This window comes from Pieris rapae, chromosome 17, assembly GCF_905147795.1.
Source record: "Pieris rapae chromosome 17, ilPieRapa1.1, whole genome shotgun sequence".
Classification (NCBI taxonomy): Eukaryota; Metazoa; Arthropoda; class Insecta; order Lepidoptera; family Pieridae; genus Pieris; species Pieris rapae.
Genome location: NC_059525.1, coordinates 1,822,975 through 1,841,307, shown reverse-complemented (window position 1 = coordinate 1,841,307; position 18,333 = coordinate 1,822,975). Strand labels below are relative to the sequence as shown.

Genomic DNA, 18,333 nt, shown 5'->3' with positions numbered 1-18,333 from the left:
TTTTAACTAGTTTTATTTTAAAATTGATACTGATCTAAGAAATTATATTAATCAAAATTAATATTATTTTACGTTGCGAATGCCTTGTATTTATAAATGAAATGTTGGTTATACAAAGTTATATTTAAATTAGCAAGAGCTCTGTAAAACGGTGAATACACAATCCCTAGAGGTATTGCAAGAAATGCTAAAACAAATATCATTTCTGTATTAATGTAGACAATCCAAACGGGAGTTAAACTTTGTGTATAACCATAGATACGTGTATACATTAATAGATTGCATCGCATATATACGCAAATATTACGTTATAACTTTAAATATGTGCATTCGATTATGATTGGTCAAATGGATGTAACATTCTCATGTCCCGTGTCAACGCCTATTAGACTAGAAATTCTGTTGACAAATAACATTGAAATAGTTGTTGGATCGTATTTCGTCAAACATTCTGCTAGAAACAATATGGTCATAACGGTCATAATTGTTAACGTTCGAAATGCAAATATTATATTCTCACATGACCGAGAAGATGGTACAATATTTTCGACCGATTTTTGCATCCTTTTTTTGTATCCAAGTATCTGATCCTTCGGTGCCTTGCTTATGGTCTTTTATTCTACTACTCTCCGTGGTGCAGTGACCCAAAGTTTCAATGCACTTGTCAATCGGGCATTTGAAACTCGCCGAGGTCATTTTCAACGACATCTTTACAGCGATGTTCAGACATCGCTGTATACCACTGTTTACTTTTATTTGTTTAAGATATATTGGTTTATCGTATCGTTGTTCTAAAACCATGTCTTCTTTGAAAGAAAAATCCATTAAATCCAACTTGGGTATAACGCTCACAGAGTCAAAGATCGTACTAAAAAAAATATTGTAAGATTGAATTAAAACAAGTTTTATATGTGGAAAATAACGTAGACTTTATTTAGTTTGAAAAAATAACACATCGGCTCGTAACGTTCACAGAGTAGAAAGGCTGGCAAACAAACGAGAAACAGATTTCACATAAAATACAATTCAAGTCAATGGAGCAAAATGAGCGAAATTTAAATATTACAAAAATGAACTTCTGTATTTGACACAGGTACTTTATACTTCAAAGGATTTCTAAACCAAAACATTGTGATGTATACTTATAATGTATTTATTTATTAACTCTTCGTTACATAAAAATAAAAAAAAGAACATAATTAAATGAAAAGGAGGGCAACTGGCAGCCTATGGCCTATAGCCTTATGGCTTTCGATCTCTTCCAGGCAACCACTATAATAAATAAATTTATTTCTAATTATTAACTACTATTCCAAATTTAATACACTTGAGCCTAAACATCGAGTTAGTATGAAACGGTAATACGTAATTTGCGTGTAGAACGAACATAAAAACTTGTTAATGTTATATTTGAATTTTTATGACTTGATTATTATCACCTTTAGTGACAGAATTTTAATGTAAATAGCCCATATCGTTAATTAGTTAATTGCAGTATTTGAATTAGTGTTAAGTGTATTGCAATGTCATCAAGGAGTAATTACCGCTAATAGTTTGCTTAATGTAGGCACTGAAGTAATAATATGCAGATTAATATAGCTTGTACTTGGATAGAAATTGACTAAAATTTGTTGTATCATACCATAGCAATCGACATCACAATATTATGTGTCTATTGAAACTTGCCATTTACGCAACAGAAAATGTGTAAATGTGGGCGCGAGAAGTGTACTCTCTGTTCCATTACCCATTTATTCTACGAGAATATTATACAATACCAGACAAACTTAATCGAAATGTATTTATGCTTATTGATGACTATATATACATGTCAACAATTATCAACACACAATACCCACAGCTAATATATCTAAAACATGGGAGTATTGAAACACGTTTTTAGTTAAAGGTACATTATAATTTCACAATCGCATATAAATAATTTCAGAAAGTAATATGAAACTATTTACTTGTACTATAAATAAAATCGTTAAATTATTTAGTAGTTTATAAAAATTTCACGATTACACAATCGTGTAATATAATCATATCAAGAGCTTCGCGGAGAAAGCGGCGGGATTAAAATTTGAATCTTATCGGATTTAGGATAACTCCAAATCCATCATTAATATTAAACGAATCAATCTGTTTATTGTAGGTCACAATTTGTAACCAAATTGTATTAATTACATAAAATGTTTTATGAGTGCAGAGTCAATAGTGTCTTAGTGGCTCAGCGTTTCTTTATATATATTAAGATTATATACCCAGAGAAACAAAGCATGTAAGTGAAATTTCTTGTGTTTATAATATATGCGATATTTAGGAATTGAATCTAATTTTGTCACATCCAATTTATTTATTATATAAGCACCGCAAAAAATCATTAAAATAACTGTTCTTAATTATTTTGTTTATAAAAAAACGGCTATATCTATTTCAAAATTGTATTATTCTAATATAAAAGAAATACAGGAAGGAACAGATTGAAGAAACTTCTATGCCTTAAACCAAGAGGTTGATGGCGTATGTCAGGCACAGCAGGCTGATGAACTTCCTTATTAGAGAATACAAATGATTACGAAGAAGAGAAATCTGAAGAAAACCATTGGTTTAATACTATATAAAAATACAAATAATATTTCCTCTTTATAAAATTAGTATAGAAAAGAGAACGCATAACGGATTTGCTTTAGTTGAAATATTTAAAATTAGTTTTCATTTTTGAAATCTGTTTGGAAATCCAATTCAGTATCTAGCCAACTTTGGAACTCACAATGTATGTTTTGGGTTCCACTTACCAGTTAATTGAAATAAAAATAAGATATGATTTTTTTTAAATAAAAGATACATACTTAAATATTTTGATATTATTAACTTAAAATCAAAATATATATGACAAAAGATTTTAAAAGGCCGTTTTACTGCTAAGAATAGTTTATTCTTGCTAACACAGACAAAGATTAGCTATAACGAAACATTTGAAAAAGTAAAATGTAGTATTCTCATTTGTGACACCTTTATCTTTGGTTAGAAATCATTGATATAACGTCATAGTCTGAAACGTGCTATCAAAGTTATTTCGACCGCTTAGCTTAAATATAACTTCGCCGACTGCAGCCTTCGGGCCAGTCTGGTCGAACATTATCAGGTTAAAGAAGTACACATATTAAAATCAAAACTAAATAAAACATACAATCGTAACAGAGAAAGGACTTGTGTGAGTTCATTCTATACAAATTTTGGTACAAATAAAATAAAAGAACATACCTTTATTTCATGACTAAAATAAGAATGTGTTATAAATTCTTTGCGAAATGTCACAACAAGATGGTGAGCCAAAATATCTACGTCAGTGCATGCAAAGAATAGAAAGAATCCCGCGCGTCTAGAAATTCACAGAGCTACACATTTCTCTACATTTCCTGTGTGATTTATGCCCCTTAAAAATTGCATATTTCGTCACTCACACGACATTTGTATTAACTTTCCAATAGCGCAAAAGGAATAGTGTTCCAAATTTAATACATTTTCGAGTTATAAATTTCTAACATTGAAACGCACAGTCAATGACATATTCTGCGGGCATATTCAACAAAATGGAACAGTTTCAATTCCGTTCGACGGTTGAGTGCTTTCTATTTAATTTCCAAAAGTGAATTTACTGGCGAATTGCTAAGGAATAGTTTGTTTATGAATTCACAAATGCATAACGTTTTTGAAAAGTACGGCTTTTCAAATACACCTGTGAGTCGGCCAGCTTCGGTCCATATGTTGTATTTTATATAAAATATTTTCAACGTAATTTCGTACATAGGTGAATACAAATACAAATTTTGTTTTCCTTGTATTTCATTCTTTTCTGTCTGTTAATTTTTAAGATAAGTAGGTAATCGTCCGTATGTACGAACCAATACGAAACACTTTTTACCCAAGGTCTAGAAATTTAGAATTCTATAGGTCCTTTATAATATGCAAGATTGAATCAAGGAAGTTGTAGATTAATTAGTCCAAAATATGTTTATAAGAGATATTTCCTTAAGATTAATTTAAATTAAATAAAGAAAGAAAAAAAATAGATATATATTCAGTGTATTGTATAAATGTTACCAGTAAAGAAAATTTAGTTTAATTTTTTTTCTTCCAAAAACCTTTTCTCTTGTTAGTCTATTTTTTATTATATAATTGCACAGTTATACAACTAAACATCGTAAATGGAAAGCTTATATCTGCAATAAATATGTAAAATTTAAGTGTTATATTTCAAGAATTTATAAGCCTTCAATTTATATTCGAAAGCGGGGAAGCAATAATTTCTTGAAGTGTGACCTAGTGCCAGGTATGTATCGATACCTAAGTGTCGTTTGGCGTGTTATTTGGCTATTGATGAGACGTCAATGTTTCAGTTATAGGATATTTTACTTGAAAATATGTGAACGTGATGCCTCAGTAACTTTATGTGATGGAGAAATGATTGATGTTGTGCGAATTTAGCACATAGACGTATTTTACCTTGCAAGAAGCTATCCAAATTTCAGAAAAATGCTTATATATAGTGGTTTGCATCATGGTTTGCAATTGCTGACAAGAGACATCTATCGTAATCGTCTTACCATATTTAAGAAAGTTATAGTGAACGACCCCGGCCTTTTTCACTTTTGTAATAAATTAGTTTAAAGAAATATTTTCTTTATTCACTTAGTTGGTTGATAAGCTCAGTAAAAAAGCAAAAAAGTGTATGTTTTTTAAATATAATAATTTAAATAAATCATAAACCGGTTTACTTTGACGATATTCTAAATTATTAATACATTTTTCTAATGTATCTATTGTAGATTTTTGCTAGGTAGTTTCACCACAAAACACACACTTTATGTTACTGTTAATATTACTCGTAGTTAATATTTTTAAACTAATATAGGCATACAACACTGCACTTCGGACATACTTCGGCTTGTGGAAATCGTCAGATTATATTTTTGATCATCCTTGAATTCTTTCCTAAGTAAAATGTCAGATTAGTGAATTATATGCATATGAGAATATCTGACAATTTATTTTTTTACTAATCTGATCTTTTGACACATAGAGTTTTGAAGTTGATTGGTTGATGTGTTTATTTCGAGATTCTTCTCGTGCCAATATTATTATTAAACATACGACGGTAAAGACGATCCAATTTTTTCCGACAAAGTTGTAATAAATGGGTTGACTATTTTCATGAATGTTTAAGTGGATTTAAGAAAAGATCAATAATTTACAAAACTAATACATACATACATATAAAGAATCAAGTTCAATACTCTAGAACAATAATAATGTTACTGATTACTAAATCAGTACTCAGAACTCAAATAGTTCTATTTCCGCATCGACTCGATTGCTAGATATAATGACAAAAGGTTGACCATCAAAGTCAATTTAATATTGAAATTGTGTCCAAACTAGTCAAATAGTAATTGACATTCTTGAGACAGCTTTGCAGCTCTGAAGCTGAAATTTCGTACTAAATATAAATAGTCTAATAAAAGACTCTCATAGAAAGTTCAGACTATTATTTGATAATGTTCAAATAACGTAGTTTTGTTGTATAAAACTGGAATAGTATAGTAATACTAGCTGACCTGGGAAACGTCGTTTTGCCATGTATACCTATCATTCATAATAAAAAATATGGGTTGATCGTAGAGGGGTGAAAATTAGGGGTTGTATGTAATTTTTAATCCTGTATCATAAAAAAATTTTATCAAAAAAAAAAAGAATTATTTATAATTGAAAAAAAAATGGGTGTGGATTACCCTTGACATTTAGGGGGATGACAAAATAGATGTCCGATTCTCAGACCTACCTAATATGCACACAAAATTTCATGAGAATCAGAAAAGCCGTTTCGGAGGAGTTTAACCACAAACACCTCGACACGAGAATTTTATATATTAGACTAGCTGCTTCCGCAAACTTCGTTGCTCCTTGATGTGATATATTTAAAAAAATTGCTTGACCTGGAAATTTGGAGTAATTGAAAATTTTGAGTCGTTTGTGCAAAAGTTACCTAAATTAATAAATGTGTTTAAATTTATAGGACAATAATGTAAATTAATGATTTATCATCGTCACTGTGGCGTACGTTTTATCTCATTAGATTACCACGAAAGATATAAAAAATAAATGACTGTGAAGGCCTCATAAATCCTGGACAAAATATAGCATCGTGCTTGTTACCATGGTAACCATTAACATAAACGTTACCATGACAACAGACTCCTTTCTTCATATTTGTACACATTACACTACGACATATATAAGAATAATACACTAAAATATATCTAACGCATTTGTATTCAATATTATTTATTTTTCAGCGCCAGTGCAAACAGTAAAGGCGTATAAAGGATCAATGCAAAGTGCGAACCACTCACCCATAGGAGACGACAAGAACCCGGACGTAGTTCCTCTAGGAAAGGGTAGGTATTTGTTTCTCTATTGAAACAGGAATGCTTTGTACTCAGATACTTTTATTGACAATCGTGAGCAACCGATACAGTAATCTATCCGAGCGACTGTGTTTTGTTTACCAATTGATCGAATTATAGTACTGCAGTTCGTTAAATAAACGTATATATTACATATATCAATTTTTTCCCAGAATAGGATTCTAATCTTACCTAGATGTTTATAAATTAGGCACGGTTGATAGGAGAACTTAACTTCAATTTGAAAAAACGGTATTAGTAGTATGTGTTCAAAAAACCCTTACCAAAATTATTATGCTGTGCAATATGGGGCGATATAGTGCGTAGAGATAAAATTAACCTATCATTGTTAAATAATGCCAACAGTGTTATATTTACTTATTAACACTGTGCCTACAAATAACATGTAAATTTTAAAAAGAACACCGTTAAGAAATATCATATAATTGATAAATCGGACTAACATTACTAAATTAACTTTCGGAATATAAAGGCTATATATTATTTTATATTATGCGGTGCCATACAATTTGCATTTAATATCCCATGAGAGTAAATGCATTATCTATTCAAATTTTAACATTTTCTTGTGCTTAAAATAATTTGTAAATTTAATATTCTTGTGATACTCGCAGCGACGAAATAATGGTTTTGTAACTAAATTATAGACATAGGGCTTATAAATTAGAATAAATATATTTTCAAAATGAATTTATATTTGAGATACTTAATGGATATAGGAATAATGTGTGTTATTAAATCTTATGATTAAGAAATTCATTCTGTAGTAATGATTTTCAAATAGCAAAGATCACAGAGGGATTTTCAAATTTGCATTAAAACTATATTATGTTATTGATGTGAAACATCTATAGCCGCACGTAAAACCGATTTCTGGCATGGCGACGCATGCCGTGGCGACGCGTCGCCACACTATATGATATACAGTCTAAATGCAGTAGTAAATTTCACATTAAAAATATTTAATGAATATAAAGTTTTTTCAACAAATAGTCATCGTTATCTGGAAAAAAATTGTAATATTTTATTTTATCATTATACTATATTTATTTCCTATCACAGTCTGTTCTTTTCTGCATATTACTTTTAAAAAAATAATATCGATGTTTCACATCTGCCAGGCGTCCCGTGACGGCTCACATTTTTATTTATTTTTTTGTTTGTGTAGACTTCAACTGTACGAGAGATTGTGAACGGCCACCTGAACCGCCACCCTACGCTGCAGTTGTCTCGCCACCAGTTGGTGCATCCCGTAGCGCACACAGCTTGCACGATACCAGATCAAATACACCCCATACACCGAACACGCCAGCTTCTGATGCTCAGGTATTGAAGAATCCCTTATTATTAGAAATATATCGGATATTGGCCTATGTAGGGCCATACCTCACAGTGTGTGTGTGTGGCAACGTGGCCAGCAACGTTCCCATGGCTACATCTGGCGTTCCTGCGTCGCCATACTAAGTCACCAAATCGCGTTGCCAATGCATTGAGTTCTATATTAAATTCAATAATATTATCAATAAAATCATAATAAAATAAATCAAATTTTAAAATCTTTTATCTAAAATATTAATAATTCGGAGTGCAGAAGCCTTACTAACAATATCTTTCAGGATAATTAAGTAAAAAACAATTAATATAAAAAAGCAAAAAAAAGTGCTAAGGTGTGCTAATTTGGCTAATTTGATTGGTGACTGAGTGAGTGATGGAGCATACAAACACGTGCAAACAAATGGCGACGTCGCCAGGTAGCCAGCCTCGTCAGTCGCCGCATGAGAAGCGGTCAACTCTGGCTACACTGGCTACTAGGCAACGTCACTAGTCGGTCGCCAACGGATTTAGCATACATCATATATACGCAATAAGACCTAGTTGGCAACGTCGCTGGCCACGTCGCCATGGCGTCTCGGTGTGGTATGGCTTAGAGTGCGATTATCCCTCGATTATCCGTTGGTTCGATCCCCGGTCGTGTAAGCCAGAAGGCTGATCGCCTACTTGTCTATGTAATGAAGAAAATCAAATAAACCAAACAAACCATATAGGGCTGTAGCACAACTGGCTAATTCTTGGATAGACATAGATTAAGGAACTATTATATTTTACATAACTTCTTAATCGGATATAAACTCGAACTTATTACACTATTAAAGTTCACCTCACGGTAGTAAAAATACCTTCAAAACATAAATAAATGTCGCAAAAATTGTATTACTCAAAGGCACATTCCATATAATATACAAATTCATTACAGACACACATTTTAAAGTTACGTTGTATTGTTGATTATAACGTTTCTTTTGATCGAAAAAAGTAATTAATTTATAAACTACTTCCGTTAACTTAGTTTAAATACTTTTGTCTTTAATAATGATGGTACATTAATAGTGATTTTTGATTCTAGAGCATCGGAACAATGGCTGATGACCGGAGAAGTGTGACAAGTGGAACTCTCTCCCGGCGGAGAGAAGTCGTCACGACCAGGACACCTCTATTGGCCAACGCTAGAGAGAGTTGTGTATAAATAGATAGTCTGTAGATAGAATCCTCCATAGTCTAAGGCCTAACTTGGAAAAATATTATCAAAAAATAACTGTTGCACGTTGTAATTAATAAGACACAATCACTGGTTGTGTCACACAGTGGTATTGATTATAAACAAAGTAATTCTATAAATTGTGTCTTCAGTTCTTCAGTCAACGAGTCATACAATTAAAGCAACGATTAGATTTGTTTCTTGAAAAAGGTTTGAAAGGAGAGTTTAATTTAATTTTTAGAGTTTTATTACTGAGACTTTTATTTAGTGTATCACTTTGGTTTAAATACTGATAAATTAAAAGGGAACTATTGCTGTATCGCTTCAAAGTATACAAAACTGAAATAGATTATAAACGCAATGCAAAGGATATTATTTTATTTTTTAAAGCTAGATGCAATTGAGATAGAAACAAAAATTTGAATCGTTTTCAGTCAAACTGTGGAACTGTAGCTCAGAGTACAAAGGGGCTAATTCTTTGAGCAATAAAGAAAATTCCTTACAAAGAGAAATGCCTCGGTATTCAAATCAAAAACACACAAAAAGTCCTGGTAATTTAAAATATTATTAACGTTTAGTTACGATAAAATTGGTAAATCTTCAAATCTTTATTACAATAAATTAAAACACTTAACACGTTGTTAAACGACTTGTCATTGATGAATAAAACGCATTAAAATAAAATCTAGTAGTTTATTAACCGCAATAAATACTTTTTGTTATTGTTAGAAAAAAAAACAATGACGAAAAATTCAAGCAAATTGGAGTTATTTTCTACTTTAACAATTTAGATGGCGAATCGCACTCGAATAATATTGGAAAAGCTTGTGATCTTTTTTCTTTTGCACCGTGGCTATTTCAAAATTTTATTTAAAAAACATCAAGAGTACTATGCCTCGTGTTGGGCGTCAAGCGGTGCATAGGTCGTGAATAAAACATAGGAAGCTTGCATTGACGCGCCAAGCCTAGAGTAGAAATAGACAGACGTGACAAAGGTTTTATATTTTTTCTGCATATTTTTACAGTTTTAAAATTCTTCGTGTTATTCTCACTATACTAGGGCTTTTGAACAATGCGTTTTAACTGGTATGACCTAAATTACAATAACGTTGAATTTACATCACAACTTTCTAGTAAATATTTCAACAAATAACAAATGCTGACAGGTTTCATAGTAAGACTGTATAAAGAAACGAAAGTATCTTTTAAATGTGAATCTTGGGTATTTGGTATGGAATGTGCATTCCTTACGCTCACTACATCTGTAGTCTGTCTAGTTTATCGCCTGCGTAATGTCTACGCCGTAGCAAATTCTTGCAAGCCTCATATCCTACGCGTTTCAAGCAACTCACTCCAAATACTTCACTGAAGTATTTCTGAACAAATTCTACCTAGGGTCCTTCAAGAAAAGAGTGTACCAACCGTTCAAAAACCGGCAACGCACTTCCGAGCACTCTGACATATTAATATCAAGAACGCCTCCTGGCCGTTTCTTCAATAATATATATTTTTTAATACCACTTTTCTTCTTTCCTAATGGTCATGAGTCTCTTCTGCAATTGGGACACAGTCGAAGTGGAAGGAACCGTGCCCTTTGAACTGAATCAAAAATTTATTATTAAAATGCAATATTTATCAGATAAACCAAAGCTAGTCCACTAGATATTAAAAATAGCGTATACAATTTCTGCTCAAATAAAAACTGTTTCTCTGTTGAGAAACGCTGTGGGAAAACCAGAAAACGGGCCAAGGCTGAGTTGAGCGCTTTTAATCTATTTGTACCAAAATAAAATAATGTTGCATAAAAAAATTCTTCGCTCGTTATCAAATATAAAAAAACACTTATATTAGCTAAGTATATTATGTTTCATTTCTTTTATAAAAGACTGTTTCCATATTTGTCTAGATAGTAATGAAATTTAACGGTTGTATATATGTTTATAAGTTAAGACAGTTAAAATAATTAAATTAATTTCACAGTTAAGTTTAAAGTTACTCTCGTTTAGTAATTTTTTTAACGGTTCGTTTGTAGATTACAGACAATAAAGTCACAAAACTAGTGCAATTCTAATGAAATAAACTTTTTTGAAATGTTTGTAATATTATATAAGTGTTATTCACACATTAGATGAGTGTTATATTTTAATGATATTCTTTCATATTTTGTGAGTAAACAATTATATATTTAGCAATATTGAAATTATAATACTACCTTACATCTTACTTCTACTAACTATAATATTTACATACCGAAAATATTACCTCTTTTAAAGTGAGGTAACTAATCTGTGTCTTCAAAAACATCAACATCATTGTTTGCGCCATGAAAACTGGACATTACTAATTAAATCACAGAGATTTTATACGTTTATAGACAAAGCCTAAAGAAGTATACAAGTTCAAAAACCTATGATCAGCATTAAGAAACTTTTCAAGTGTTTCCTCTGTTTGATTCTAGTTACTTAATGACCCAATAAAGAAGCATATATTCTAAGATTTATTCATCAAAGGGCTAAAACCAGTTAAAATTGAAGCTACATATGAATCACCAAAATCACATTACTTGAATGTAACTTTAAAAGAAGGAACGCGATGAAACTATTAGTATCATTTATATGTTCATTTGTTTTAATATAGATAACTCAGTTTAATAGCGACTTTAAATTAAATTGTATCCTTATTGTGTTTCTTCTATAGAACTTTTATTATAAAATTTATTAGATTATTTACTGTAAATTGAGATTGTATTATAAATAAATTCACTGTGATGCTATTAAATTATGTTAAGAATTGATAATGAAATTCTAATTGTAAATAGATAAGAGAACTATGCTTATCTAGTCACTGTAAAATACGTGGTAATTGAAAAATTGTAATCGAAAATAATTTGCAATTAAGTTTTAAGTAAATATCACTCAATGTAAATAACGTCAATATTCTTTATGAGTTATTGTTTCTGATGTTCGATATCGACTTCACATATCGTTACTTTAAGCAGATGTGTAATTTCTTGAAAATAAATTTGCCTATTAGAAATTACTTTGGTGTTTTCATTATTTTCTTCACTGTTGTTATGTAGTAAACTATGGTGTACATTACAACAGAATTTAATTAAATTACATCAATAGGTTTATTATTCACTTAACATGTCAGTCTCTCGTTTGCAAGCAGTTTGTACGGCGTTTAACATCATTACAAAATTGACCTGATTTATGGTTAAAAAATAAAAATGCTAACAAATCTTATTCTAACCGTAAATGCTAACAAAGCCTATGTCGGTACAGGAAACTTTATTCTGTACCAGTTGTTAAACTTATTTAGTATCCCAATAAGGCTATTATTATTAGGAATAGAATGATGCGCCCTAGCAATATGATAAATTAAACACATGCAGAAATCTAACACCATGTGCATATTTCATATACGTACTGCATATTGTTGCGGTTATGTGTGTATTAAGGTTATCAACATAACGTAACGTTACGTAACGTTATCAACTTAATGCGGGCGCGAACCAGACAACCCCCGCAAGCCCATGGGCGTATCGGCGCTCCCTGTGCCACCCACGGGTTAGCGCGGAAGACAGCAGATAAAATAATGTGTAAGAAAATATGATTACTTACAAAATGGACTTGCATTTTTTTAATTATTATGAAGATTCGCAACAAAACAAAATTATCATTAGCATAATATGCATAGCATTTTTAGTAGGAATAGGAAAGTTTTTATAAAAGTTGATCAGTCTTTTGTGTTGTATGAAGCCGGGGCTCGAACACACGACCTCATGGCGGAAATGACTACAGATTTATGTTTTAAACCGACACGCTTAGTGAGATACAAAATAATATTTGCATATTTATTTTTCTAAAATCCAATTATCCCCAGTAAGGGATTTTTATAAGTAAAGGTGATTTAAATAATAACTAAATGTAACTATTAGCGATGGAGTTCGTTTAAATGTTATAATTTGAGTTGTAAGAGTTTTAAAAAATTATGTCAACAAAGTAAAAATAATTGAATAATCTTGCATAAATATATTAAAGGCATACAAAATAACAATATACCTTTATACCATAAATCATAATAACAGCCTACCGCATTAAGAATGTAACAAAAGGGAATGTTGTAAAAAGTTACCTTATAAACTGTTGTTCTTTGTAACCTGTTTAGAATACCCGTGGTTTTATTAAAAATTCTGTAGGAAAAAATTTAAACGACCGTAATGTCCATTGTTTGGGGATTACGAAAATTCTATGTGGCCGTTACTAAGGCCATGAACAAGGTAAGCTCATCACGTTCTATGATAGGCATTAAATTCACCTTGCTTCGACAAAAGCTGAAGATAAAAGTTCTTATCAAAGCTCTTCAACGACCTCTAACCGCGTTTTATCGTTAAACGATTTTAACTTTTATTGATATTAGACAACACAAAATACAGCTTATACTCATGACACTTTCCATTTAAATTGACATGTCTTTATCATAAATATAAGCAGCTTTATAAAGTGTCAATACACTTTAATGATAGTCAAAGCAAATAAATAATGTACCTAGGAATAGAAATGTATATTAGTAGAACATGCTTTCCCACAATATTGCTGTGCCTAACCAAGGTCCTTATTGTAATAAATTATAACGTGATTTGAGTTTGAGTTAGTTCTGTCTTATTGATTGATCGTTTTTTCTAGGTTATCAATCAATAATAACTGTGAAACATGCCAGTTCTGTTACAAAATTTTCTATATACCTTGCAAAAATAAAAAAAAAACACAAAAATCTGTTTTACTTTCATTTAAATCATTAAATTAGTCATACAATTGTAGTAAATATAAAAATGCTATGGTAAGTAATTTCATAATACCATTTATTTTCCGTTTAAATTCAAAATTCGCTTCAATCTTGTAATAACCGCTTCTGACCGGTTATATCTCGCTTCAACCAGTTTTAGTCGAATTAGCCTATGGATGACGAGGTAGCGATCGTTGCGTGTTCCCTCTGAGCTTGTGTGCATATGTAATTGGGGGTCTTCCTTTCAATTTAGGGTTGAATTTGTTGGACTTATTTCTTCCACACTATTAGCAAGTGCGGAACTGCATTAATTAGTCAGGGATGATAATACTGTTTGAATGATTTTGAATAATTTGAGGTTAAGCTTATAATTAGGAAAATCGTAATAAACTTTTTATGTTTATATTGCGTACCAAATTTCTTGAAAAAGGTTAAGACATAAACATTTGTGTAGTCATAACTGTAATTTTTTTCAGTTATAACTCAATTCTTAAAAGGCTGCCAACCGAACCCTCGTTCATTGAGCCTCTTTCCCTTTTTCCCCCCAGTTCTATAAAAAAAACCTTGAAATAATGGATTACATTTTATAATCATATGATAATGGACATACAAATCTCTTAAAACTATTAAATATCTAGTCTATCTAGAAAATTAATCTAGTTCAAATTTCAAACACTTTCAATTACTGCGTATCCCTATTTGAAAGCGCAACTGTTTATAAAAACAAAATCCATTCAACCGATTTCATTACAGAACAGTAATTAAAGTCCCAATCAGTATTCCAAATTTAAACACTCAAATCACTAAAAAAACTTTAAGCTTTAAAACATTTCCACAACTAGTTCCTGATTAATTTTCGTTTCAATTTGGAACAGACAAAGACGTACCGCCCGAGACCATCTGTGTAATTGATACGTACGATCTTAAGCGATACGTTTACTCAGCTCTCGTGATCGGGAGAAAATTGCAAACGCTCCGTGCCAAATTCACGTTATTACCGGATGCGTTTTCAAATTTATCGTAGAATATTGGTTGGGTTTGCGGTATGTTTATGGTTGGTACACAATGTAAAAAGGATTTATATTTTGGCTTGAATTGAATTAAATTATAAAACAAACCAATTCTGTATTATATTGAATTAGTTTGAATTCAAGGTTAAGAATATATACTGTATTTTTTTCGTAATCCTACAGCTAACATAAATTATATATAATTACAAACAAATACACTGAAAATATACCCAAAGATGGAATACATGATATATTTTACTGCAAAAAGATTTACAAAAGGAAACAAACAAACAAAAAGTATTTAATACATTTAACTAATTGTCATTTCATTTATTTAACTAAGCCTAATTTGGTTGTGTTCTGTGATCGGTGTTATAGTGTGGGTATGTATGTGATGGTGTGTATGTGGGGTGTGCTGATGATGTAGGTGATTTTGCGCTATGGATATTCTCAATACACTTAATTAGTAATATTGCTGTTCTTATTAACAAAAACATTATTAGAACTCCTAAATCGCAGGCTGCTTGAAACAAAAATTTGTGTAGAATATTAAATTTATTGAGGTATAGAAAATACGCTACCACAGAAATATCGTGGTTGGAAATATCTTACAAATATACAAACATTTCCTCTTTATAATATCAGCATTTATTGCACAACGGTAGTAAACCCATAGAGAGTAGGTGTTATAAATCCCTTGCGATTGCATGTGGGCGTATTTATAATAAGTATTAAACATTATTTGAAGTTGTATGTTAAGGACCGCCATATTAATTTAATAATATTTGCTGCCTATTGAAATAGGAATGTTAATATTTTCGATATAAAAACTTTCACATTTTAGTAACAGATAATAGAACAACTTTATTAAAATTCTATGAAAATATAACCGAGTAGAAAGAAAAACATTATTTCACACAATTTAGGTAAAAATGAAGTTCACTAGGATTTCTTGTATCATTATTGGTATTTCTCCCCCTTTCGTAGTTTCGACATGACACTTACAATGTACTTTTAAACTATTGTTACAATACAAGAATATTAGGACATAAGACAAGTGGAGAATATGTTGTTTAAGATTGTTTGTGTATAAAATTTTGAACAATTGATCGTTGAATCGATATTCAAATTTTAGAAGTAATTTGTAAAATAATTCTAATTGTAAAATATGCAAAATTAAATTTCGAACAATAGAACAAACATTAGCAATCGAATCTTTTGAAACATAAGGCTATTGAAGGCGATTTCAATCGTCATTTGAGGCTTTTTACATTGTTCGATTGAAACAAAGGCTGTTTCACTCGTTCTGTTGTGTCCTATTGTATCTTATCGATACTGGACTTCTGACTAGTGACTACTTTTCTAGAATCCATTGCAATCTAAGTATTAGTTTTTTTGCTAAATTACATTATAAGGCTTAAGTATATCTTAATCTAAAATCTGATTTTCGTGATTCATGTGCACTTTTACATTTTGTTTTTCACGTATCCAGTATCAGTTTAGTTTATTTATTTTTTTTTGTTCCTGTTTATTTTATATTATTAATAAAGAAATAAATATATTAAAAGAAATTAAACAATACGAGAGAAGATAAGATAAATGCCTAAAATCTTTACAGTAGTTAGTACATATATATATATATATATATATATATATATATATATAATAGATGAGAAGAGAATATGTCCGCATAGGGAGACCTATAGTAACAAATGGAGCCCTAAGGATAGGATCAAGATATTGCAGGTCTTTAAATGGACTCACGTGCCTTCTGGCAGTGTAAGATACCATAACACCTGAAGAGCCTGTTCGACTCATGCTTTAAAAAAAAGTGACAGGAGGATTGTCTTGCTTGTTAGTAGTTAGTTAGTTAGTTGTTAGTTGCTGTTGTAGTTGTAGTTTATACTTTGGCGAGTCATAGTGGCTGCAGATATTATAATCAATGATGTACTTAAAATCTGATAAATTATTTCCGCTTTCTATCGGAAAGGCTGAAAAAGCAGCTCAATATTTATTAACAACATATAATATAATGTACCTTAAGAATATTGTAAATACTGTGTTATAACTTTTTTTATCATATCATGTCATTAAATATAATAAACATTATGTCATTTTACCCATTATGTTCGATTCTTATTCGGCTGGGATATTATTTTTTATTTGTATACCTTCTCTAATAAAGAAAGATATGAAATAAAATGATGACTAATGGTTGCAAATAAAAATTCTTAAATGTAATAAATTTTGATCAGAATTCAAATTTTCCTCATAATTACTAGTAACCAAGGAGGTTCTAATCGAATCAAGACTCGTTATTTGAAATTCAAATTCAACGTAGAAGCCCGTCAGGCAAATAATATTTACTTTGATTACTTTACGAAACTTCCTAACTGTTATTGTAAACAATCAAATTATGTTTAAGTTTTCAATCAATTATACCCTGGATATTTGACTTTAGAACAATATACCAAAAATTTCATTTGCTTGAAAGAAATAAAAAAATAAGTAATTCTTGCTTTAAATAATCTTTGTAGAACGTTAAATGTTAGTAACTAGTCTGGCGATAATATTACATACAAACTTTTTTAAATTAATTTAAATTTGGAACACGTTTACTATTTTAAATACTTCTTTCTATTTTGCGCCATTCACATATTTTTTGTGTTTCTTATAAAATATATATGGAATAGGGTGTTAAAAAGAAAATAAGATTGCAGTGAGCGCCTGGGTATGGAGCCGTCGGTCATATTCCAGACACTTCAAAAGCTTGGTATCAGTCGTATGTTCGTATACCGTACTTTCAACTGACGAAGTCTATTAATGATAAGGAAAGTATTAAATAAAAGCTATATATAAAAGCTGACCACTGAAGTATTTCCGATCCAATTTGACATAGGGTCCTTCAAGAAAAGAGCGTAAAAATTCTTAAAAAGCCGGCAACGCACTCGCGAGCCCTCTTGCATTGAGAGTGTCATGGGCGGCGGTATCACTTAACATCCGATGAGCCTCCTGCCCGTTTGCCCCCTGATCTATAAAAAAATATACATATATTTCATTGGGGCTTCTCTCTATAAATAAAATTCAAGTCAAGTTAAAGCTGTTAATTAAATATTACGATTTATATTATATGAATTAGTTAATATATAAAAAATAAATCAGTGGCGATACAACTTCTACAGGTCCTGGCCTCAGATTTCTGAATCTGTTTCATGATCATTTTCTAAATCTAATAGGCAAGTAGGTGAACAGCCTCCAGTGCCTGACACACGTCGTCGACTTTTTGGGTCTAAGACATGTCGGTTTCATCACGATGTTTTCCTTCACCGTTCGAGCAAATATAATGCGCACAGAGAAAGAAAGTCCATTGATGCACAGCCCGGGATCGAACCTACCACCTCAGGTACCAGAGTCGCTCGCTGAAGCCACTAGGCCAGCACTGCTGCAAATGTTAAATAAAAGTTAATGTATAAACTAAAGTTACATAAAAGTTACTTATGTTTGA

General features: G+C 31.0%; 1 protein-coding gene across 1 annotated transcript in view; it reads left to right on the top strand.

Moving 5' to 3' along the window:
- LOC110999252 (hemicentin-1-like) overlaps window positions 1-12,052 on the top strand; it is a 154,891-nt gene extending 142,839 nt beyond the window's left edge. Inside the window, exons 15-17 of the mRNA XM_045631859.1 lie at window positions 6,363-6,464; window positions 7,663-7,820; window positions 8,899-12,052. Of these exons, the coding sequence (XP_045487815.1) occupies window positions 6,363-6,464; window positions 7,663-7,820; window positions 8,899-9,018 (380 nt within the window). The 3' untranslated portion in view covers window positions 9,019-12,052. The remainder of the gene's footprint in view (window positions 1-6,362; window positions 6,465-7,662; window positions 7,821-8,898) is intronic.
- Window positions 12,053-18,333: the final 6,281 nt, after the last annotated feature.